General features: G+C 30.7%; 1 protein-coding gene across 5 annotated transcripts in view; it reads right to left on the bottom strand.

Annotated features, from left to right (window-relative positions):
* LOC132914530 (hepatocyte nuclear factor 4-gamma) overlaps positions 1–22,716 on the bottom strand; it is a 50,251-nt gene extending 27,535 nt beyond the window's left edge. For 2 of the 5 annotated variants that reach the window (XM_060973723.1, XM_060973725.1), the window contains exons 1-2: positions 22,231–22,716; positions 20,888–21,280 (exon numbers count right to left, since the gene is read on the bottom strand). In XM_060973723.1, the coding sequence (XP_060829706.1) occupies positions 20,888–20,951 (64 nt within the window). In that variant the 5' untranslated portion in view covers positions 20,952–21,280; positions 22,231–22,716. Of the gene's footprint in view, positions 1–2,625; positions 3,031–9,059; positions 9,295–20,887; positions 21,281–22,230 lie in introns of those variants that run through there. The other 3 variants (XM_060973724.1, XM_060973726.1, XM_060973727.1) reach the window with 3 other exon arrangements.
* Between the last annotated feature and the right edge of the window lie 2,454 nt (positions 22,717–25,170).

Raw genomic sequence — 25,170 nt, 5'->3', positions numbered from 1 at the left:
ACTGAAACGCTTATTTTGATTTCACGAGTTGTGATTAGTGGTGGTGGTCCATGGAAAAGTTATGTCACTTTTCTTACAACAAACAGTCTGTATATATAATCAATCATTTTCTATATACATAACTTCATTTTATGATTTTCAGGATCGTGGAGACCATGAAAGACCTTTGCCGTTCTTAATCTCACTGCAATTCTCATGATTATTGTCCTAGTCTTGCTTTTGTTACAATCAAACAAAACATTTTTAATATTCTAAGAAAATTTTACATTCTACATAATTTAAGAGTAATTTACCGTGTTGTAATCATTTTTAGCAGTCACGTAAATTTCAACCATTACAAACTTTATAAATCAGCCGTGAAGTCGAGTATCGTATGAGATCAGTACAGACATATAAAAATAAGAAAATAGGGTACTTTAAATACTACTACTTGAAGAATTAGGATAAGCAGTGAAGTAATATATCACAAGAGCAATTAAATACTTTGATATTATATTATAGCGTGTTAGTATTGTAGTTTACGTTTATGTGCATATATATTGCACATATACAGGGTGTCCGATTTAACTCTATCACTCTTAATTACTCTTTTATTTGTCATGATACGAAAAATTATTTCAGAGAAAAGTCATACGGTAGCTAGGGGGTTATACTGTGCTTTTATCTATTTGACTTTGCGATGATATTGAAATCACCTTTATTTTTCAAAACATTACAAACTCGTAACTTTCGCAGCATTCGCTATCGAAATATGAATTTTTAATTCTACAGGACAACATAGATTCCATTAAAAAATTTTAATGTCATCTTTACAGGACGTTTCAAAGTCAAATATGTCCCCCTCGATACTATACAGCTTTTATCTGGATTTTGTCAGAAGGGACATGCACTCAAATCGTTTTGGGGTTGTTTTATGAATTATTGTTATTATTATTAAATTTTAGAAATCATATAAGGTGAAAAGAAATTTTATAGAAATTATATTATGTTACAATACAGAGACATCTTAATTAATAAATGTTTGTATAAATAATAATACTGTCCTATTTAAGAAAATAAAAGGGAAAAGATTCGCGTGTATTTCAGAAGATTAATTACTGAGATCTCATTGATACCTGTTTCTTCTCGAAGATTATAAATCGTCCCGATTAACATAAACAAAAAATTCCACATGCTCAGCGACGACTAAAAGATCACACAAAAAATGAAATTTTACGTTCACCCTACACTTGGCCAATCATGTGTGTCGAAAATTGCATAGTCTTTTTATTAGCTCATCAGTTTGTTCTTCTGCTGCTTTTATTTTCTGTTAAAAATAAGTTGTCGTCCTTACGAAATTCACAGAGAAAAGTATCATTATATTTTTACTGTCATTACACAATTTTTAGCTCTTTACAAAGTTTCTTTAACAATTGATTTGGTATTTCTTTCAGCGCCTGGCTTTCCGTATTTCTATTCATCGCTTCATTCAATCTTTTTGGATAATTTCGTTTTATTCCACTAATTCTTATTAATGAAAATTCTATTTTAAGAAGACCTCTAACCTAACCTCATTAAATTAATGAATAAAACTGAAATCAAATCTTAAGTTTAATTTTAATTATTCTGACATAATGAATTTAAATTTGGTTTCAAGAAATTTAATAAATTTTTAATTTAATAAATTAAATTAAACGATTTCAGTATCTAATAAAAATAAAAATAATATATATATACATATGTATAAAAACAACTATAAGAGTTAATATAAAAATGAATACAATTATGTCTATATATATAAATAGAAACAACAATACAAAAACAAAGGCAGAATTGCAGTGAAAAGTACTTTTTGTCATAATTCAGTTTATTATAGAGATATTTTTCTACCAAAATGTTCTACGACATTTTTTTGAACACATGCTACTAAATAAAATTGGTAAAGAATCAAGCAAACTAAATTACCAAATATGGGTGGGCGTGCATTGATTAATTACGCGACGTAGGTTGACCTACTCATCGGGTGTCTTGAAAATTTTCTACTTTTAACGAAACAAGTGCTTGATTTAGTCACATACAAAATTATATAATAACGATAATCAATTCCACAAACATGACGCGATGTGCCAGGATACGTTATTACTATCATTTAACAAATGTAGATTAATTATTATTAATAGTAGATTCTCAGAACAGGTCAGGTAATGGAATAATCCTTGTAAATAAACGTTTAGATTTTTCTAAACTAAATTAGCTAATTAAGTAACTCTTAAATAAGTAAACATGCAATTTTTTAACATCTCGTATAACAAACCCTTCGCAGCTTCCTTTATGCTATTCACAAATTTACATAACTAATAAACTTTATTATTTACCAAAATCTCCTTCCAAATAAAGAAGCACAAAATTTAAGGACACCCTATGTAATCAACCCTTCATCTATCACCTACAGGACCCAGAGAATCCCATAAAAAAAATAAAAAGACAAGATACTGACTACACTCATTGTACTTCCTAAACATTTAAGAAGAAAATATAAAGTCCATAAAAATACGACATATCAAAAATAACAGTGGTTAGTATCAGAAGTTAAAGAGTCCCGAAACCGGTTAAAAACATGGCGATCAACCAAGACAAAACATTTACCTGCCAGCCCCATTTCCGAAACAGCGACAGACGTGGCCTCGCTATCAAACGTGTAGATCTTCGATCAATCGTGTACGAGTTCTTCCGATCTTTCTCGGAAAAAATTCCTCGGAGGTGCCCTCCATTATCGTTCTTATCACCGAGACAACGACAGTAGCCCTGGCAAATTACGTTACGGTATGACCGCGGCCTTTAATTACGTAATTTCTCGGCCATCGCACAATCGTTTGTCGATCGAAGCGGAAACACACTCTAACCTAAACCGTTCCGTACAGTGAGCCAGTGCAACGAACTAAGAGGGAGGTTTGAAACACGATGGAGCCGCAGCAAACAGGTAGCTAAAACGCCGTGATGATAACTTTCATTTGTTTCATGACAACGTCGGAAAGACGACTGCCTGGCAAGCAGCTGTCGCGTTTTGCGCTCGGCTCGTGGCTAGAGAGTGGGGATAACTCGAGTCTACCACAAGAATGAATATAGCGCGAATCGCGGCGATAGTTAGAAATGAGGGGGGCGCTCGCGTTCGAAGATTAGGAGTGGTGGGTGCTAGGCTGTTGGTAGATTAGGAGTAGGGGAAGGAGACAACGGGGTTAGAATTTGGCGCGTAAATGCAACGAGGGTTGGTTTTTCTTATGAGAAATATTAATCTCTTTTATTTAGAGTTGTTATTTTAATATGTTATTTTGATAAATTAATATATTGATAAATTTAGCAACGAAGTTTGATTTCTATTTCATTTATGAGAACTGTTAATCCTTTTAATTCCGAATATGGTAGGATCCCATATAACACGGAAGATACATGAAGTTATTGTCACGAGAATTGTGTGATTTAAATTTCTATTATGAAAGTTACACGTGTAATCCTACACAAAAGTTTAAAAACAAATTTTTTGTTTTTTTCTAAAAGAATAAACAATTCGAACAGTGATTGTTTATTACTCTTGGACATTTTTATTATCATATAATTATAATCATTATGTGTACAGTTATTGTTGAATATCTATATTTTTATGAAGATTGTACAATGGCTATTTCTTTTATTACATCAAATATCGAAGACTGATAGAAATTTTCGTTAAAGCAATTGATTTTTTTCTAAAGAAGAAAAGCAACAGAACTTTGCAATCAACCTATTATTTAAATAATATCTAATAATGATTTCACCAAGTACGTTCGACATAAGGAATTTAAAGAGCATTTGAAACACGAGAGGCACATAGTGAAGAAGAATTATTACGAAACATTAGCGAGATGGAAGACGATGTCCCTCATCAGCGACTGGAAAGATACAAGAAGATGCTTTCTCTTTAGCTACGACCTTGATTGACCCTGAGTAACTATGGTCGCTGAATTCGTCGGAATGTGAATTACATACATTCGTAGGTATACAAAAACGCACTGTTCTGTTTAAAAAAAATCTCAGTGACCTTCATAAGACTGTCTTGTACCACAATACGAGATCCAGGAAGAATATAAGTCGAATAATTGATTTTCTAAAACGTCTCGATTTTATCTCCTACGTATGTATTTTTTTGAATAATATTTGCATATACATGTGTACTTATAGGAAATACCTATTTTTCATTTCATTCCATTTCTTATGTCAGATGCGGTTTACATATTTATATGATAACTTGCCATTAAAATAAAATAAATAATAGGTTATTATATTTTATGAGGATAACCTGAATAAAAGTAGATAATATACTATATAATGAAAATATGCAAACAATACGTGAAAGAAAATGAATCTCGATTGCAATATTACATAAGTCGAAAATCGTAGGATATTGCATCACTGATTGCACGAAGGACATTCAAAATCGACAAATAGCATTTTTGCTTGAAAGATCTTACGTCAAGAGCAAAGAAATCTGAGATCGAGTAACAGTCGATAAACATGTATGCATGTGCTGTAATGATTCATAGCATAACACGAAACGCATATTTGTGCAATGAAAAATTAAAATTCTCTTGCTCATACGAAATTAAATTACAAATGAGTATTTAATAAATCATTTACTCTTCTTATTTTATGTATTTTTTCGAAAGTTCAAACTGCAAAAGTGCACAAAGTACACATAATGTGTATAAAGAAGTAAACACAGTACAGCACTTGCTAAAGTGACGAATGAAACGAATTCTAGAAACTAGAAATACTAGAAATACTTATTCTAGAAAATACTAGAATAAGTTCTAGTATTTTTATTTTCTAATACATAATACACAAAAATTTAAATTTCCATAAATATTCACAATATACAATTAAAATTCCATCATAGAATCGAATGTTCGTTAGGCTTGCCTCAAAAGACGCCATTTTTGGGCAGTAAGTCTAAAAGAAAACTAAATAATTAACTAACATTCCATCAAACATCACAATATTGATATATTCTATGTCACAAAATTAGAGAATCATTAAATGACCAAGAAATTGTCGATATCTCATCTCGGCACGGACACATTTTAACACTTTACTGACTGCTAGTGGTTCAACAACATACCGCATGTCCGATCGGCAGCTTAGGCGCAGATTCTCCCTGGCGCCGCCTCTGTTTCGGTTTAGACTCTCCAATACCATTCTTTTCGTTCATCGCGAACGATAAGTTTTTCAAATTGATATAAAACTGTGGGAGCTTACGAAGCAACGCAACTGAGCAAAGTATCTTAGTACTAAATAACAAATTACTGCTCAAATAATGAGAAAGATTATCGGCGACAAAAAGTCGATTAATAGATTATTGGTCGGTAAGCGTCGGAGACAAAAGCCGATTGGCTATCGGTCGGTGAAGTGTTAAAGGATGAAGCCTCTACTTTCGTTATGCCAGTTCAAAGTATATTACAAGTATATTATAAATTTATGACAGTTCAAACATCGACAATTTTTCGGTTAAAATTGAGCAATTTAAACACGAGCAATTTAATTTTGCGGCATAATGTGTATTATTCGACTAAACTTCGTTTAAGTAATTACACTGGTAATGGAATTATCCTGTATATTTTTCCTGCCGCCAGGGGACCGGTACCCTTTGTCCAGTACATTTGTCAAATCGATTCTTATATTGGTCATATATTTTGAATCAATGGACCTGCAGACTCGAGAAGTGCTATGTTTCCTCTTTGTTTATCGAATATTGTGACAAGATGTAAAACAAGTTCGAAAAAGAGAACGGTGTCGCAAAACGAAGTTTAACTATTGTTCGGTGTAATAAGAAACAACCCAACGCATAAGCTAATAGACTCAATGTCCAACGAGTATGCTTTCAATTAATCGGCACACGTGTTGTGCAGTAATCAGTAATCAAGAATGTAATCAAATTTTCAAGAACTCATTCCATCCAGATTGCTCAGTCTCTTTTAATAACAAAGGTTTCTTCGATTAATTGGCTTTTCCACGGAGGTATATTTCCATCCAAGGAAAGTGTAATACGAGAGGGAGGGAGGGGTGAGACGGAGGGGAGGAAGAGAGAGAGAGAGAAAGAGGTAACAAAGCTGGTAAATGAGTCAGTTGATAAACAGAAAGGAACGAAGCAGTTTCTGCCGGAATGAGACAGCTGTAAATGAATCATTTTATGTGCTGGCCCGACTATCACGTTGCCAGGATGATAATTATGCTCGAACGAGAGAGTCTCACTATAAACATTTCGAAATTTTCGTTTACTTTTGGTTATTAATAAAACCTTCTCATTTATTTTGCGTTACATATAAAATATACTACATAAAATCAATTTTTTAGTGGCCGTCGTTTTTAAATCATGCATATATAGATCTTATCTTTATATCAAAAATTCTGAAATATCAGCGTTTTCCAATCCAATATACATTGTTGAAAATGTTTGTCTATGAAATTTATCTTATTTTAATCATTCTGTCCACAATAATATGTATTAGAATACTTAACGTTAAAATACATGTACATTTACTTATTATTTAATATTACCTATATACTACGTAATATTTGAAAATTATCATTAGTCATTTTCATCAAATCTAAAACATCAAGAGCAAAATAAATTGTTTTAAAAGTAAGTATTTTAACGGAAGGATTTACTTTGGGCAAAAAAGATTCGGTATTACAATAATTTACTTTTTATGGATTCCATGGCTCATCGTTTTTTCATCTTCTTTTTTTTTCGTTAATTAGAAAGAAAATACAGAATAATGTTTTAATTTATAGCAATGCTTCTATACTGTATGCCCATGCATTGTCGCTATTGTTTAAGAATGAAGTTAATAATAGCGCTTTTATTATGGAAATTTATTTAGTTCTTTATTTAAATACAGGGATGGCTCGTAAATGCAAATGTTTGGTGACCTTCAAATGGATTTACATCCTGTTTTTTCGATATTTTTCTTCAGATAGCATTGCACAGTTTAAAGTAGATAAATAATAAACGGATTTTCATTACTTAAAAATTACTGATTCTTGTAGAAGAGTTACAATTCTGATTAGACATTTTTAGTGATATTTCACTGCACAAAATTAATTAGATTGGTAGAAAGTTTAAACTGTCCATTTAAATTTTTAAACACCTTAAATTTACCAAATTAATTTACCAAATTAACGTAATTTCTATGTGATCGATATTTCTTGTCTTTTAAATATTTCTATCAAAAAATAAGAAACGATTGAAATTATATATTATCCTTCTTCACTTATTTAAAAAGAAATTACTGTTAAATTCAAATAAAAAATAATTATACCGTGCGTGATATTCGATTTCACTTTAATAATTTTACGATTATTTGTGTTTACATTATTCCACATCTTTCAAAGAATCAAGGAAATTTCAATGAAAAAATTCTTCCTTTCTTGTTGCGGAAATACGGCGTGAGATTAACAATTAAAATTATCAGAAATTTTTTCCAGGAGAAATCGTTCGTTTTATTCAATTATTTATAAAAATAAAACGAAGTTTCTTGCTAATATCGTGTTTCCACTTTCAAAGAGAAAAAATGTTATTTGCCGTGGCAAAAAACGTGCTTAATCGCGATCCTTACAAAACTCTGGCAGATAATAATAGCAAATTAACTTTAATTAACTTCGATGTTACCACGAGTCTAATTAATTAAGACAACGTTTAAACAAAAAATTATACGGTTTTCTTATCCGGCTAAAAATTACTGCAGTCTTAAATCACACTAATAGATCGTTATTTAAACATCTGAAACATTGTAATTAATTGTAAATTATCGTTGAACAATTAGAAGCTGACTAATTGGTATTTTCTATTCAGTGCATTTAAGTGGATATTATAGATACACGACAATTTATTCAAATAATATTAAAAACGCTAAGATACATAGCAGATATTTTGTTATTTAAAATGTTTGAAATAGTGTTTGATTTCTATTAAAATTTTCTTTTTTATGAATTGTAATATTAAATTTTAAATATTTTTTGCATAGATTTCTTTACATTGCTATACATTTGATTGACTGTAATTGTATTGTCAGCTTTTTACATATATTTTTTCACATTCTTGCAAATCTTTTTCATGTGTCTTATAATAACTTATTTGATTTTCATAGTCATAATAATGAGACATTGCAATGAGCGTAAAAAATGGTTGCAAATGCAAAATAGAATTTTGAAAAATAATATTCGATTTTTATTTAATATTATTAAATTTAAAGAAAATTTCTATGAATTATTATGTTTTATGGACATAATCTTTCATACATAAATATTTCTATATTGAATGTTTTTGATTGTAATTTTCTTAGTTTAGTTTTATAATTAAAATATAATTCATTCTCTTCAATTTCTTTTATTTTCTACAATTATAATTAAATAATTGTCTCTCACAGCAAAACTAATGGCGGATGTGCAGTTATAATAGCCAAAATGATACTAGAAGCAAAATTAAATATTAATTATTCTATAATGTACTGCAATATATTTATATATTATATTGCCATAAAGAATAGATTTTAACTGTATCTTATTCAGAATTTAACAATTTTTAATTTATTATTAATACTTTTATCCCGAATATACTCTACTACATTATGCTTTTACTCCGATATAACCTCAAAATCAAAACACTCCTAATGCAGAATCATATATCTATATGCGTTAAATCGATAAACAACGTGTCTAGAATTTTACACTTGTTGAACATTCCTAACAAAGTCATGTCAGTTAAAATACTATATGTCTGTCATTAAAAAAGAATTAAGCACAATGCTAAACATTTTGGTATTTTCGTAACTTGGATATATGTTAGAACGAATCGATTGATACAACGTTTATTACATTTCCTAAAAATTTGTTAAAAATATATCTACAATATGCTGTTTTATAAAACGTGGAAAATGAGATTTATATTCTTCGCCTCTCACCTTCACAATCATGTACAAAGAGAGTAAATGATCCAATTTGCAGTCACTTCAATTATCGGTAATTATCGATTCGTGTTATTGACTTACCAAGGACATCGAAAAGCTGTTCGTCGAACCGCATTTCGGTATGTGCCCCCTTTAATTCAAACTGGCTGCGTAAAGTCAGCGTGGAAACGATATGTGCGCAAAGCACACATTAACAACACAACACAGACAATAATTCTCTTCACGTGGCTGTCATGCTTCTGTCACTATGTATACGGTTTTTCATGCAAAACGATAAATTTACCAAATTTTTGGACCATCGCGCACGGAGGTCGCTAAGCGACTGAATGTCAAATTGTCAAACTATTGCTTTCGTTGTTTGCTAATGTGCGAATGGTGAGGGAAAGACATGTGTGAGTGGGGATAGCGCGAATAGTGGTGAGGGCTATAGTCGTGCGCTAACTAGTGAAATACGGAAAGAATACTCACGAAGAAAGGGAAAAACGTTTATTATTTGTCGCAATGATTCAACGAGAATATTGCATATAACTAATTCAACGATACGATTTGTTCAACTGCTTGCTTGTTTACTCTTTACATTTGTTCACGAGTCTTCCAACATGTCTTAATCTTATTTGCGCCCGTATAAGTGCAGAAATCAAGTTTGACAACATACCGATCGTTAGATTCCGATGTTTACAATTAAATAGCGATATGGGAAATATAAAATATAAAATATAGAAATATAAAACTGTACGCAATATGTAAAAATACACGAAGATCACATGAAATAAACGTGGTGAGTAGATACCATATATTTGTTGAATTTGCTGATTTTAATACCATTCGATGTATGAAAACGAATATATATTCGCATTAACACGCGAATAAAGATTAACTAGATATTTATTCAATCGATTAAACTTTTCTATTCTTAAATCTTTGTTCTACTCATCTTGTAAACGTGCATAATTTCTTTACATTAATCAGTTTCCTCATTTACTTCCAAACGTAATCCTAACCTCCATTCGACGATTCTATTCAATCAAGTGGGTGTTTTCACATTACTAATTTAATGAACAATACACAAATTTTTGTTCGAAACTTGCATTTAGTATTGCACATACAAATTATGCATTCAAAATGAAAAGGATGCTCAACCAAGGAATATGTATATTACTGAATAAATGCATAGTGGCTCTTATGAGAAGGTTGATTTTTGGAACAACGAATAACCTTATTTTCACAGAAGGATTGTACTCGATAAGACAATTAGATAACATCGTATCTAAACAATCGGTTAATGATTGTTATCTATTACTTGCACAAATGACGATAAGTTAATCACTAAGATGAGAACAAATTATAAGTGATAATTTACTTGTGTCTGCAGAAATGCAATAAACAATTATTCAGATAAAATATTATATTGTTATAGGAAAGATATTTACTGAATAAGAAATAATATAAACAGATTATTTTGAATTAAAAAGACTGGTATAAATAATAAATCTTATCGTTAGTAATTAAAATAATTACGACATAACAAAGCATAATAATAGATAGATATTAAGTAAAATGATGGACATTTCTCCGAATACATATTGAATATATATTGATGTTAATAATTTATTAATAATTTCTATAATATTCTTATTATATAAAAAAAATTTATGATAATGTATGATTATCTAATGTCCGAGAGAAAATTGCTTCCACAAACTATAAGTACATATACGTGTATAATTAATAATGCGATCTTTATAATTTTATTATTTCGAAGTAGCGTTGCAATTTGAAAAAGATCAACGTGTGTAATTATAAATTGTTTCAACCTTAATATTTGATATCTAAGTAAGAAAAAGATATCGACAGAGAAATGATAAAAAAATGCACAAAATTCTCCTATAAAGTGCCTTATCATCATAGAGATATTAGTATTGTTACAGTCACGGAATCAAACTCGATAACAAAATTGTTGCTTACAATATACACCGCATAATAATCCCTACTGTTACATTTATAATGTTCGAAGATAAAACATTAGGTCAACGTGTCAAAGTTACATAAACGATTAGATATTTCAACCACATTTCTATTTAATGTCGAACATTATGGAAATTTTATATGAAGATTTTTTTGCGGATTTTATAAATACATAATCTTATTGTACACACATTAGTATGTATTATTTATATATAGAATAACATGGTAATTATAATGCAATAGATAAGGGGATGAATTTATGTGAAAAAATTAATCGAGATCTAAATATCGTGCTGATTTAATCGTGATTGCTGGCATATCGCAGTCTTATTATCATACGATTGGTTTTATAGATTACTTAGTTCGCATGTTATTTATGCAAAATTCAAATTTTCATCAACGCAAGTAAAAAAAATTGTACTAAAATAGAAGTTTAATAGACGTATACCAAGTATTCCCGACGTCATTCCGGGTATTTTTGCATATTTAACTTTTCATAAGTATTTTTTTATAGACTTTCGCAACAAAATTATTTGAAAAAACATGGAACAAAAAATTATACACGAGGACAAACGTGACATGTGCACTGCTTTTAGAAATGCTAAGGTATTATTCTAAGACAAATAGAATAAATATCTTTTATACTTATATTAAGAAAATTAAAAGTTATACCAACGTGATGTAGTATTAAATATACTAAAGACAGGCAACGCTATACTCCAATAATTAATTGCTAATAGAATAACTTCTAGCGAAAACACGACACCTTCCAACATAAATTAAGAAGAGATATACATGAGGTAATGACTTGAATGTATTAATTCGCTAACTAACTAGTAACTAATTATTTACCAACTAACAGCGGTAACTGTAGCGGTAATTAAGCATGTAAATACTACTTAGATATTTATATATGTATAAAATTTCATTGTAGTCTTTAATACCTTACCAGGAGATGTGACCAAAAAGCAATAAATAAAAATATTAATCTAATATTGACACTGTTAAGTATCATGTATTTTTGAAAAATTAGATATTTAAGTTATTCTTTTCTTTTTAAGAACATTTCAAGATTTTACATGTATTATTTCAAAAACAAAAATAAGATAAGGGAATACTCTACAGGTTGCTATTCGAAGATTGGTTGTACTTATTATCATGTTTCGTGTAAAAGATCTGTATTAGGAAATGTCAATTGGTATCATCATCAACTTCAAAAATATTCATGTCAAATCGATCAAAATGAGATACTTAAATCGAAAATATAATTGGAATAAGAATATCAGAGATGAAAAGCTGTTTTGAACGAAATAAATGGACATCTTGATAACTCTTTTCGGATAAAATCAGGATGGATATCGTTACACGTCGTGAAGATTACGCAGTTAACGATCGTAATATTTGCAATTAATTGTTTGCGCGAATTTCACAAGTAATTACTTTGCTGTGAGAGACGCATACGATAATTTTTGTGCGCGTAAAAATTATTTCACGATATAAAAATTAATTGCGTCGGTGACAAGAATTAACGACAAGAAGAAAACGTGAACTTTATCAGATGATAAGAAAAGTTGACCCAAAGTCTTTTTGAAGGGTTTTTCAAGGTCATCGATATTTTTTTGCATATCAGCGCATGCTTTTTTGTAACGTAATATTGTAGTTGATATCGGAACAAGTTCAACAATCCTTGACATTACGATCTTGAAACGACTTTGAAGAAAGAAGAAATGAGTTTAAAGCGGCGCAATATAAGAATAGTGGAACTATTTGTAGAAATAGTAACATTAGTAAATATTCAATTGTTTTTCCTCTTTTACTTAGGTTCTTTACTTATATCCACCCATTTGAGTCATTAACAACCACATTACTTGCGTAATAGTAATTACATAAGATTACGTGTTAGAATATATGAATAGGACCATACTGATATGTTTCAAAAACATTCGTGTATGACTTCACAATTCGAGTCGTTTCTTAAGATTTCCCTTCACTCGATAGAATCTTCTTTCCCATTGGTATTTTGGGTAAGATGCGATAACGTGTTCCACTGAGTTTATTACACCGCATTCGCTAAGTATTGGCTGATCTTCTTTCAATAAGTAAATAAAATTTGCATAACCAATCCTCAGTCTAGATAAGGTCACTTGATATTTCCTATCAAACAATAATGCACGACTTGTTTGATAAGTATCGTTTTTAATACAATATATATTGTATATAGTGCTTGAACCTTCCCACGAATTAATCTAACGATCGTTAAGAATTCTTTAAATGATTTTAGAGCCTCTTTATAGCAGACCGATAAACCTGGGTTACTCTCCTTGTCTCTTGCGGATTAGCTCTCCCAGTTCCTTCAATTTCATTATGAGATGAGGTACCCAGGCAAACAGGATTTCAGTGGCTTGTTTGTTTAGCAGACTTTAAAATTTTCTTATCAGTTATGCTTATCAGTAATCGTAATTGGTTTAGTAATTGGATTTTCCCATTTGGTAACGTCTACAGCTGAAATTATAGAATTGTTCTATACGTTGGAAATATCGTAATTCGATAGATTTAATAAAGAAAACAAACGATTCGAGCTATTAATAACGTCGTTTTACGATGTAATATAAATCACTAAGCACAGCTTAGGTTTTAGGTAAAAGAGTATTTCCCAGAAAATACATTGTTCAAAGCAATTGCAGTTTAACTTGCCAACTATTGCACGAATTTTGAGCCATGAAATGGCTTCTGGTTTACGCTTATTCATAAATGTTAATTGTAAATGTTAATGAATATTATTTAATAATATATTTCGTCTTCGTTTTATTAAAAATGTTTTTTTTATATATTGATATACTGGTTCACGAAAGTGTTCAAGACTTAAAAATTATTGTTTGTACACCCTTAAGATTATAATAATTTAATAAGATTTAATAAGATTGTAATAACTCTTAAGATAATAAATAATAGAGAAGTAAATATTTAGAAAACTTCTTTGTTCATATTGTATATGTCATATAGTTAAATGAAGCTTGCAGTTTAATCATCGAACAGAAAGGCAAAAGAAGCGCAGGGGAATTGTTCAAAAAGAAGAAGGAAAACCTCGAATTAACAAATCGTGACACGTTTCGAGCGCATGGTGAACTGAAGGTTGCTTACAATAAAGTTTATAAACGAAGAGGTCACGCGATAACCCTGGAGAATGTCCGCCGCATAGATTATGCTCGCGTTCTCCAACATGGCTCTCCCAGCTAATTAGCTTGCATCTTTTACCTTCACGAAAATAGTAAATAAGAAAGGTATTTTTACCCTGAGAGTCGTTAAATATAAATTCTGTTAAATTTCGATCCAAGTATCGTTTTTTACTCGTCGATTAAAGATAATTATCCAAAGGTCGGTGTGGAGATCATTTTTCTCAGAAGTTCAAAAGTTTTTAGAAGTCTCGAAGAAAGATGTCTATATGTATAATTAAATCAGTATAATGAAAGAAGTGGAGGAAATGGTAGTAATATGGGATAAATCTACGAGAATATTGCGATGATATGAATTTTATATTTAGACTTTAATTTAATTTTGTAACATCCGATGTAGGTACGTAATTCCAAAAGATAGAAAATATTTTCAATATCTTAAGAAAATGATTTGACATAAAATTGGAATTAAAATGTTTTTTCTGATACTATAGAAATCGTATAACGATAAAAACAAATGCAATTAAGTAAAAAATGACCTAGTTGAATGACAGAGTTGGAGTTCTTGCTGCTACTAACTGATCGTCTTCGACTCTTTTCTAGGAACAGTTCACTTTTCTCGAAGTTTCTGCTCACAGGTATCGTAGAAAAATTACGTGCATGAAGGTAGCGAAAAGTAGATTACAAATAAAGCAATGCTTTAAATTTGTAATAATAAAGCAAAGCTTACGTTGGAAAATACATTTAAATTACAAAGTGTCTTAAAGTACCACATTCATTAATAGGTATAGCAATGTTGTACCTACGTTTTACTTTTTTAATTATATTCATAAAAATGTGAATTTGAATAAATATCCGCAATCTGCTGAGAATATCTCATTCACAATAGACTTCGTTTGATTTAAGGCATTGCATGCGCGAAGCCAAATCTGAGAAAAATGTAAGTAAATGTATGTAAAAATGTAAGTAACAAAAGAGGGCCTCAACTCCAATGACCTTAACCTTGAGATATATTATGGAGGGGAAGGTGCTGAGTAATATGTACTCTGTCTGAGGCGTGAGACGATCGTGATTCGAAAGTTAGGTTAGGTTACGTTAGGTCTGTTGAAGAGTCTGAGAGTTTAGCCCTCCCTACTTATGAATGGAATCTAACCTAACCTGACCGCATCTCATCGCTATTGGGGTCGCAATACTATGGTAATTTCATTTTTAACCATTTATATCGAAGTAAATGTAATCTAATAAGTACCATTTGCTATTTTGTTTTAACTTTCGAACCACGATACTCAGGACCATCTATAACAAATGCAAAATGCAATAAAATTGCTGTTGAGGTCCTCTTTTGTGCATAATTCCTTGGCTTTTCTTTAATAATTCAGATCATGATTTCCATCGTGTATCTTCATCTCGACTATCTTTAAATATACAATAGAAAGATTAAAAGAATATATCTGTTAGACAATAATGTAATTGAGTTTCATATAACGTTTATCCTACTCTATCGTAATTTTTCTTCTTCCAGTTTCTTGAAGACAACGACTTAGCACGATAAACGTTATCGATCAAATCAGCTGAAACATATCTGGATTATTAGGATTATACAGTAATCGATCTCGTTCTGAAAGTTATCGCTACTACTCGCCAAATAACAACTGGTAATTCACGATACACGATGTAACATGTATTCATTGCAGTTAACGATACTACAAGTGCTAACTTCACATTTAGTTTTTTTGCTTATAATTTACATAAATTAAAATCTAATTTTAACTGTGCCGAAATAAATTTCTTTACAAGGAACCAAAAATATTCTATCATTGTTATCATAGCGATCAATAAAATTTCATTAATAGTATTAGTGAAGCTAGTATCTATTGTACGGAAAAGGGGTCTAAAATTAAATGACAAGTATTTTGCCGTCTTTTAAGAGAAATACAACGGAACCCGAGATTTACCAATATTTATCAAGGAAACCAAATTATTCGGAAAATCCGTACAATATTAATATTTAATATATCCTCTTATAGTGTGGTAATAACTTCGTAGGTGCGAGATTAAACCGCAATTAAAAACAAGAAAAGATATATTTGTATTGGAAACTTCCTTCTTTCATCAGATCATTATCGAAATTGAGCACGCTATTCACCAGCGACTAATCTAAAAAAGAAAGATACTAAGTGGAAAAATTTATCTAAAATTAATCATGAAGTTATCACTGATCCTCATAAACACCAAAATAGTAAATACACAATCACTATCAAAGATTTTCCAATGAATCACAACGCTTCCCCTATACAATTTTCCACTATTTTCTCGTTTACTAATAAAATGCTGTCTATTGCTTATTTACCGACTATAATCAAATCCGATCTGAAAAGTAAACTTTTTCATGAATCAAGGTTGATTCTATTTCTAAACAGCGATAATTCGAAAAATTAATGACACATATCGGCTGACAATAAGATAAAGAGCTTATGTAAAATGTAAATGATAATTTGTCTTAGAAAGATAGCTATGGTTAAATATGGGATGTTAAAAGAGTTACGTGTAAAGTGAATGACAAAAGTATTTATGTATTATAGTTGTAGAATATTGTTGAACGTAGATATAAAACGAGAAAGATTTTCTATATTATCAATTATATATATTAAAATATGTAAAGCTTTACATTACAAAAAGATTTAGCACGTTCGAATGGGAGCCATAAATTCCATGTTCTATACAACATACGTGAATGACAAAAGTATTTATGTATTATAGTTGTAAAATATTGTGGAACGTAGACATAAAACGAGAAAGATTTTCTATATTATCAATTATATATATTAAAATATGTAAAGCTTTCCATTACACGAAAATATTCAAGCTTTACATTACAAAAAGATTTAGCACATTCGAATAGGAACCATAAATTCCATGTTCTATACAACACACGTGATATATTCGTAGAAGGTTTTTATAAATGTTTAATTACTTTCCTGAATCACTGAAAATACTATCCACTTTTTTTAATACCCTGTACACTGTGTAAATTCTTTTGTATACCGAACGACTCCTTTGTTGATATTGATGTCGTCACTTCAACATGAATTTGTTTTGCTGACGCAATTCTAGTGTAGAAAAATCCTAAAATATCTAGAGAAACTTCAAAGCTTCATTTGTTTACTATAACGATTTGCAGAGATATTTCAAATAATACCGAGTAGCAGATTTTGATAAGAGCGTTTAATTAAAAAAAAATTGCAAAATATCGATAAAGCGTCTTTTAATACCGATGTAGATTAGGGTAATGGTAAATCCGATGTGCATTCTACTCGCATCGGTTTTAGAAAATCTGAAAAAATTCGTTCTACTGTAAAATAAAACGTAATCCTACGTTTTTTTCACGCAATTATACTTTTATTTCCTTTCTATGAAACTTTTTTGGAAGATGCGAACATTTGCCAGCCTTGAATGCAGGTTTATTCTTAGGTAGAAAACCAGGTGCAGAAAAATAACGAAATACTGAACGTTATTCACGTAGAGGTACGTGAAAAGGATTTCTAAATTTATTCGTAAAAGCAGAAACTAAAAAGCAGTCTACAAAAGCAGGCGTTCAACGATAGAATAAGATGACAAATTGGTGTAGAGAAGACGTAAATATTAATATTTACGTGTGGCCAGGAAAACAGCATATGTTCGTCGTATCGTTATACAGATAGTCAAAAAAACTATGATTTTTGCATCATAGACGAGATTAGAAGCAAACCATGACTTATGTCACTATTGGCTAACATATTACCAATATCTGTATTTGCCTAAATACAATAAATAATAAGGAAATATTTTTTGCTAAACGTAACGATAACCTTCTCAACTTTTACAATTCATATGTATTTTCCTTCCTATTTCATAAAATAATACTGGCATAAGAATTTTTAGTTATTTTTCCTCGTTGTTTTCTGAAAATTTTACTTGAATAACGTGGAAGTTATGGCAAAGCTGGGAAGTTTGAAAATTTTTAATAAAAAAAATGTAAGAAGTTATATTAATCAATTTTATGAGTTATGGCAAAGCTGGGAGATTTGAAAATTTGTAATAAAAAAATGTAAAAAGTTATATTAATCAATTTTATGAGCTGGATAGCATAGAAAAGTGACAATGTCACAAACACTATCTTTTAAAATTTGAGTTTCAGAATCATTGTATCTGCATTGCTCAAAGTACTCGACATTTGTCCATGATACAATAGTTCAGGAGCAGATTTTGGTTGCTTTTTACATATTAGCAATTAATAAATAGAATCTGGAACGCAATTTTTGCATCCTGTACTTTATTTCTTAGGGATATACTAATACTCATCTATACCAAACTTCGATGCTGAACGTCCTCCTCAATATTCTCCAAAGACCTACTTACGCTTATACATATTTCATAATCGATACCTTTACGTATTGGAAAACGCCAGAAGCGTTACAAATCATTTCAAACTTTTGTTCAACTCGGACAAAACTTTTCACTGGGGTGAATACATTAATGTATGAATAGAAGTATGATGGATTTGAATAATAGATATGAATAAGTATGTAATTATGTAAAAATGAACGTAACCAAGACACTTATTATGACTAAAATTCCATCGTTACGTAAATATTACTATCGTTGATTTTTTGTTGTCATAAAACACAAAAATCTAAAGTGTTCTAAGAAAAATGATACAATATCAAACGGAGTATGAAGATACAAGTGAAGATATAATGGCTATAAAAATTATTTGCACATTATTACCCTTACTATGTAATGAATTTTAACTCTGCTGTCCTCCTCAGTTTTATGACCCAAAATGGCTGTTATATAGATATTATTAAACTTTTGTGAACTTTGTGAACTTTTACATCTTTTACATCTACTTTACACTTTTACATCTTTTGTGTATTCCACGCTTTCTGTAAGTAAAATAGTCCCCAGAAAGAAGATATCTGAAGAGATGCAAACGTGAAGAAGAGGTGAGGAGATCTGCAAAGTTAATTAATTAATAGCATTTCAAAGTATTATATAATGCAGTATCTAAGTTAAAGGGGTTAATGATACACCAAATTCAAATTCAAACTGTAAAAAGGCAGAGTCTTACCAAACGCAAATACATTTATTATTCAGATAGTCATTAAGAAGGTACAATTATGTAGAATGGGCGACACCTCACCGATTTCAATAATCATAAAGTATGTTGTTAACAACCCGCCAAATTCAAACTATTTAGAGACAACAATTTCACATGCACCAATCTAAGGATTCGTCGTCGATGATACCGTGTATCGATAGACGTGTTCGAAGCTTGGATTTGTTTAAGGTAAAGAGGGTGAAGACGAATACGAGCGAATTTAGCTTGGCTGCTGCGTAGCCGAGGGTCCACGGGTTATCTTGTTCGAAGAGAGCAGAGCGATGGAACTTTATCATTCGCGAGTCCCGCTCCGTTTCACACAGAATTTTTACGAGACACACGTCTGACAATACACTTACACCAATGGGATGTCTATGTTAATTGCATAACCGTGTATCGATTCACACCGCTAACACTTTCATAATTAATGAAACTCGTTAATGGCTATTAATACCGTCGGAATTATATTTTTTACTATCTTCGGGGTCTAAAATGGTTTTGTATACCAACAAATCTATAAATAAGCGCGTTTTATAAATATAATCGGTGTATTTAGTGTATTGGCGATTATTCATTCGTAAATTGTCTAGCTACTGCAGGAACGATTTCTATACAACTATGTATATTATGGAATAAAAGGTACATTACAATTCTGTGACTTGCTTCTGGTAAAAGTAATATTTTATTTCAACGAGACGATTAATACTTTCCAGATTCTACACCACACCAGTTATACCAAAATTTCGACATAAATAATTTAGATTTATTGTGTAAAATGCTGATTCGTACGTACTGCATTCAATTATTATTTTCCTCGTTACTCTGTTACGGAGTCTTCACGAGTTGTCTAATATGTCTGGTAATGTTAATGGAATGAAAAATGCTTTGCTGAATTGACAGAAAACATCAACTCGCATATTTAATTTCGACGTAAGTATTAGTTTTGATAAATAGTTTGAATTCATAATATAATTTATTCATTCTAAGAAGGTAATTATTATTGCACTTAATCATTCACCTATTCGATGTCTACTAAAACTAAGTGATGCCGATTAATCTATTAAGGACCAAATTATCATTAGACTACGGATATTTATACATTTATGGGAAATTTAAAGATGCAAAAATATACAGGATTTTTATAACAAATAAAAATGTATGAAACATGCGTAGTGTTCGCTATAATATTTGGTGAGTGAAGAATATCTCTGTTTAGATTCCACTCTTTTCATTGTGCTCATAAAAATACGCATAAGTATCCGCAGTCTACTTATCACATGAAACAGTCTATATTTATATCCTTTAAAACATAACCTATATATACTATATAGACTTTATTTATCCAGGGTTAAATATTCCATTTATTCGATAAAAAGAAATAGAAATAGATGTGTGTACATCTGTACGAGCGAGGAATGAAAAAGAAGAAGACAAAAGGAAAACGCTATGAGACGAGCGCATCGCGTATGTATTGAATGAACGAATGTGCAATAAAACAAATTCATTCCTGTTTGAGATGTATAAGAGAACAGAGCAGTGTACGTTAATACTTCGAGTTATTCCGTTACATCTAAATGTTGTATTTAATAAAATATTATATTATTATTTTAACAGATCTTAAAGTTACTCACCGTCCGCGGAGGGGGAAGAAGAGTTTATCGATGGTCCTTCGGTATTCTGCGGCTGCTCCTCCATTTCAAGGTCGCCGGAGATGCTCTACACATCTGCGCATGCGCGAATGTTAACCCGCCAACGAACGTTTCACGTGATTTTACCTTCGAACCGGCAATCGGTCAACGAATATTTCGGAAATATGTCTGCTATCATAGAAGATATTTACTTTTTTCCTGACTTGTTATCGTCGAGAGACGCTTTGATTTTTATGCCTTTCTTCTCAATCGGTCTTCTTATTTCCTTTTTTTCTTTTTTTTTTTTTTTTTTTTTTTTTTTTTTTTTTTTTTTTTTTTTTTTTGGTGGAGATTAGACAGCAGCCATGTTGACACGCGAATGGGGGAATTTGTTATCTGGAACAGAAACGAACGGGTGGTCAGAATGAAACGAATTGCCCAATGGAATTATTCATTTATTGTATTAATTATAAACAAGCATAGACTAACATACATAAAAAATATAGAAAACAAAATATATTTCGTAGGAGAAATTCCTTAGAGTATGTATGCATAAATATTTCTCTAAATTAACGTCGAACGTCTTGTATTATGGACAAAATGATCTGTAAAAAGAGAAGCAAGAAAGACTTGGGTCACTGATCGGGTCAATGTTTTGGACGAATCAATGCCAGCTGTAAAAAGCAATCGATTTAATCGCACGAAAAAACCTTCTGATACACGTTCCTTGATCCGAATTCTTCGTTATTCTATCGTCGAAAATTATTCTAGATCAAATAATTTTCTTTCATATTCCTTCCTCTCATCGTAGACAGAACGGAATATTTAGCACAAATAAATTGAATTACTGTTATTTTTGTACATGTTTATTATGATAAACGCGATTACAGAACCAATAACACTTCAGAATGTTTTGGATAATACGTATAATATGGATATAAAAGTTTTCTATGGTTCAAATACTTTTAGGAGCCAGTGTATATCTAAATTTTTTAATCATTATTTCGAAATTTTCTTTACTTACAGAATTTTCAATCGAAATAGATTTAAATTTATTATTTCAATAATTGTGACGAACCAATTTGGATGGAAAATTTATTCATAATTTATCCGTTGATATTTGAGATACCAAAGGGAATTTCTAATTTAAAGATTGAGTATAAAATACAAATGTGCTTTGAAAATTGCAGGTTTTACTAATATGATCCTGACGGTCGTGTCTCACTACAGCGCTAATAAAATCTCAGAATGTTTTATATAATACACACAATAAAATTTTTGTTCAAGTACTTTTCATGGATAATTCAATGTCAATAGTCTATTCATTCTCAAACCTCGATATGTACCTATAACGCCGACGAAAAGAGCGGCGTCCCCTCCATGTTTTAAATGCTACACACGTGAATCCATCAGAGAATTCAGTAAGTAAACGTCGATCCAATGCGATCAATTCCGAAGTAAGCTGCATCGATAAGAAGTGCCATTGGCAGCAGGCAATCGTTTTCCCAGAAAAGGACGAAAAAAGAGCGTAATTCATTCTCACTCGTCGTTCGTGTGGTCCCCGTCATATCTTGTTAATAGTGAAACAAATCTACTGTCGTATGCGACGAGGCCGATGAATACACAAGAAATAATGGCGATACGCGCAGGCGCACCGTCTACTCACGACATGACGCGCATGTGCGACATCGACTTACGGCGCGCGAAATGAAACGGCACTATGCGCAGGCGCTACGTCAATTCACGGCGCGGGCAAAACGAAGCGAATCATGCGCATGCGCAGTATCGATTCACGGCAGGTGAATCCGATCAGCCAGAAAGCAATCGGACTACTGTTGTGTCGATCGTCGCCGGCGATTGACGCGCCTTTAAGTTGCGCGCGTGGGGACAATGTCATTTGGTTTCCTGTTCCGTCTGTCCACGTTTCACTTGGACATCTCATTAGAGCATATATGTACGCTCGCTAGAATGGTTAGAACGCTGCGCAATCGAGCGTCACGTGTACTGTGCACGAATGTCAATTGAACAGCTTCTACGTAATATTGAATTCGTATCCACCGATGAATTTACACGATCGCATGTGAAATAATGTTTACATATTCAACGTTGCATTTAAGGCCGTATCAGATTAATTTTCGTTGCAAGCAAGATGAAACACGTTTATGACGTGCTTGTGTCGATGTTGACTGATTTAGATTGTCTAAAAAAGGATATAAGATTTTATGATTCTGTTAATGATTCAGGGTATCGTATGTATATACTGAAATTTTATTAGTTAGTATGGCGGCATTGTAGTAGAATCATTAACATGAACATTTGTTAAATTTAATTTGTTCATAATAATCAAGATTTCAACGAATTTTTTTCATTTGAAGAAGACATTACAGATAAAGTAGACATTTAAATTAGACTTCTCATTATAATTAATGAATTCTATCTATATGTATGTTAACCTATGTTATATGTTATATGTATATTTAGTGTATATGTGTAAGTATAGTGTCTCGAAACAATTAAAAATAACTTTACATGTTTCCCCTTAACAAGTTGCTATATCACTATAGTGACTTTATAAGGGTAATGAAACCATTTAGAAACTAAAGCTAAATTAATGGGGAAAATTAGTGGTATTCCTTTAGTCCTATTAATTGATTCGTTTCGATCCTATTTATTATTAAAGACTCCATTATGTCATTGCATTTTTGTTATAGCAGAGAAATGTACTGTTCAAAATATTTTCATTGAAATCTATAATTATCCGAAAAATTCTTTAATTTTATTGTTCTATTATTATTGCAGTTTCAGCTAATAATAAGGTTATTTAAGACATAATACATATATGCGAATATAAATTGATCTTATTTTATAATAAACAATGGTAGCTGTGTTACAAAAGTTATACAGTTAATAACTTGCAGTTATCACAGGTAATTCCTTCAACGGTTTTTAGGAATTTTTGATAACAAATAAAATATGACTTCTGAAGATAATTCTTATCGCTATAATTAATAATAAAAATAATACAAAACAATTCACATTTGAAAAAATTACAATTTATTATATCTCAATTTATTATAATTGAATTTAATACAATATTTCTTACTTAGTTTCATATTTCTCCACTTACGTGTAATTCTTAAATACTTCAATTATGTCTCTTTACGTAGCTTTTCTATTTATGTAGTTCCCTATCTTCGACGATTCTAACACGGCCGATAGAAAAAGTCGTGCAAAAAATAACGAGTCGTCTACCTTGAATAAATAAATGAATATCTACGTTCTTGCTAATTTTCATAACGAGCACGACAAAATTATTGGAAACTTGATCGTTTCAGAATAACAATTTTCTTTCATGTGTCGTGTCCTATAAAACGGAAGAATATATGTATTAAAATATTTAAAGAATGTACATATGTTATTAAATAAAGTAAATTTATGAAAAATGTAATTTAGTTTAAAAATTCCAATATTCTTTAATATATCATGACCCGTAATAGTTAACCTAAAATCGCCTTATTCTGTAATAAATGATATTAATAACTACGCCATGAATCAAATTTTCGTGTTTTAAAATTCTGTTCTAAAATTATTTTCGCAAAGTACTCGATCTCTTAATACAACGAATGTCAAGATTATACCACATGTCCTTAGAAAGGTATTAACCATTAAAAACAGTTTATGTCATAGATTAAATTTTCTAACGTCACTCAAATAAACACGATAATTCGCTCTAATCATTGTGAAATGATTATCGGACAAAAAATTGGTTGCAATTAAAAACCTTCTAAAAAAGTTGTAACGCGTTTGTATTGTTTGCGATATCGATCTGTAATTCTGTAATAAATACATAATGTAATATGTTGTGCACAATATATCATTTATATTAATAATTATATAGCAGAATGTATATATGTGATTTATGTTTGTAGTAGAATAGATTAGTAATTAAATATTTTGTAAGCTTGGAACATTTCTAAAATGTTTATAACCTGTTGCATATTTAGACTAGTAATCATATTAATACATATAGTAACTAGTAACTAGGGACGAACTAGGACTTAAATTTTTAGCGGGAGATTATGAACATGATCCTCTATCTTTAATTCATCTCTTAACTCTTCGATGGTCAGTTCGCTCCTGATAGTATCCATATATATACAATATCCAAAATAAGATATGGGACAAAAAGTATTGACACTTAGTTTTAATATTATTTACTTTAGCAAAACGTAATATTTTCAAGAAATATATTAATCATCATTTTTCCAAATATTACTTATCAACTA

The sequence above is a fragment of the Bombus pascuorum genome, chromosome 15, assembly GCF_905332965.1.
Source record: "Bombus pascuorum chromosome 15, iyBomPasc1.1, whole genome shotgun sequence".
NCBI lineage: Eukaryota > Metazoa > Arthropoda > Insecta > Hymenoptera > Apidae > Bombus > Bombus pascuorum.
Note: the sequence above shows the minus strand (reverse complement) of the source record. Positions and strands in the feature narration are given on the sequence as shown.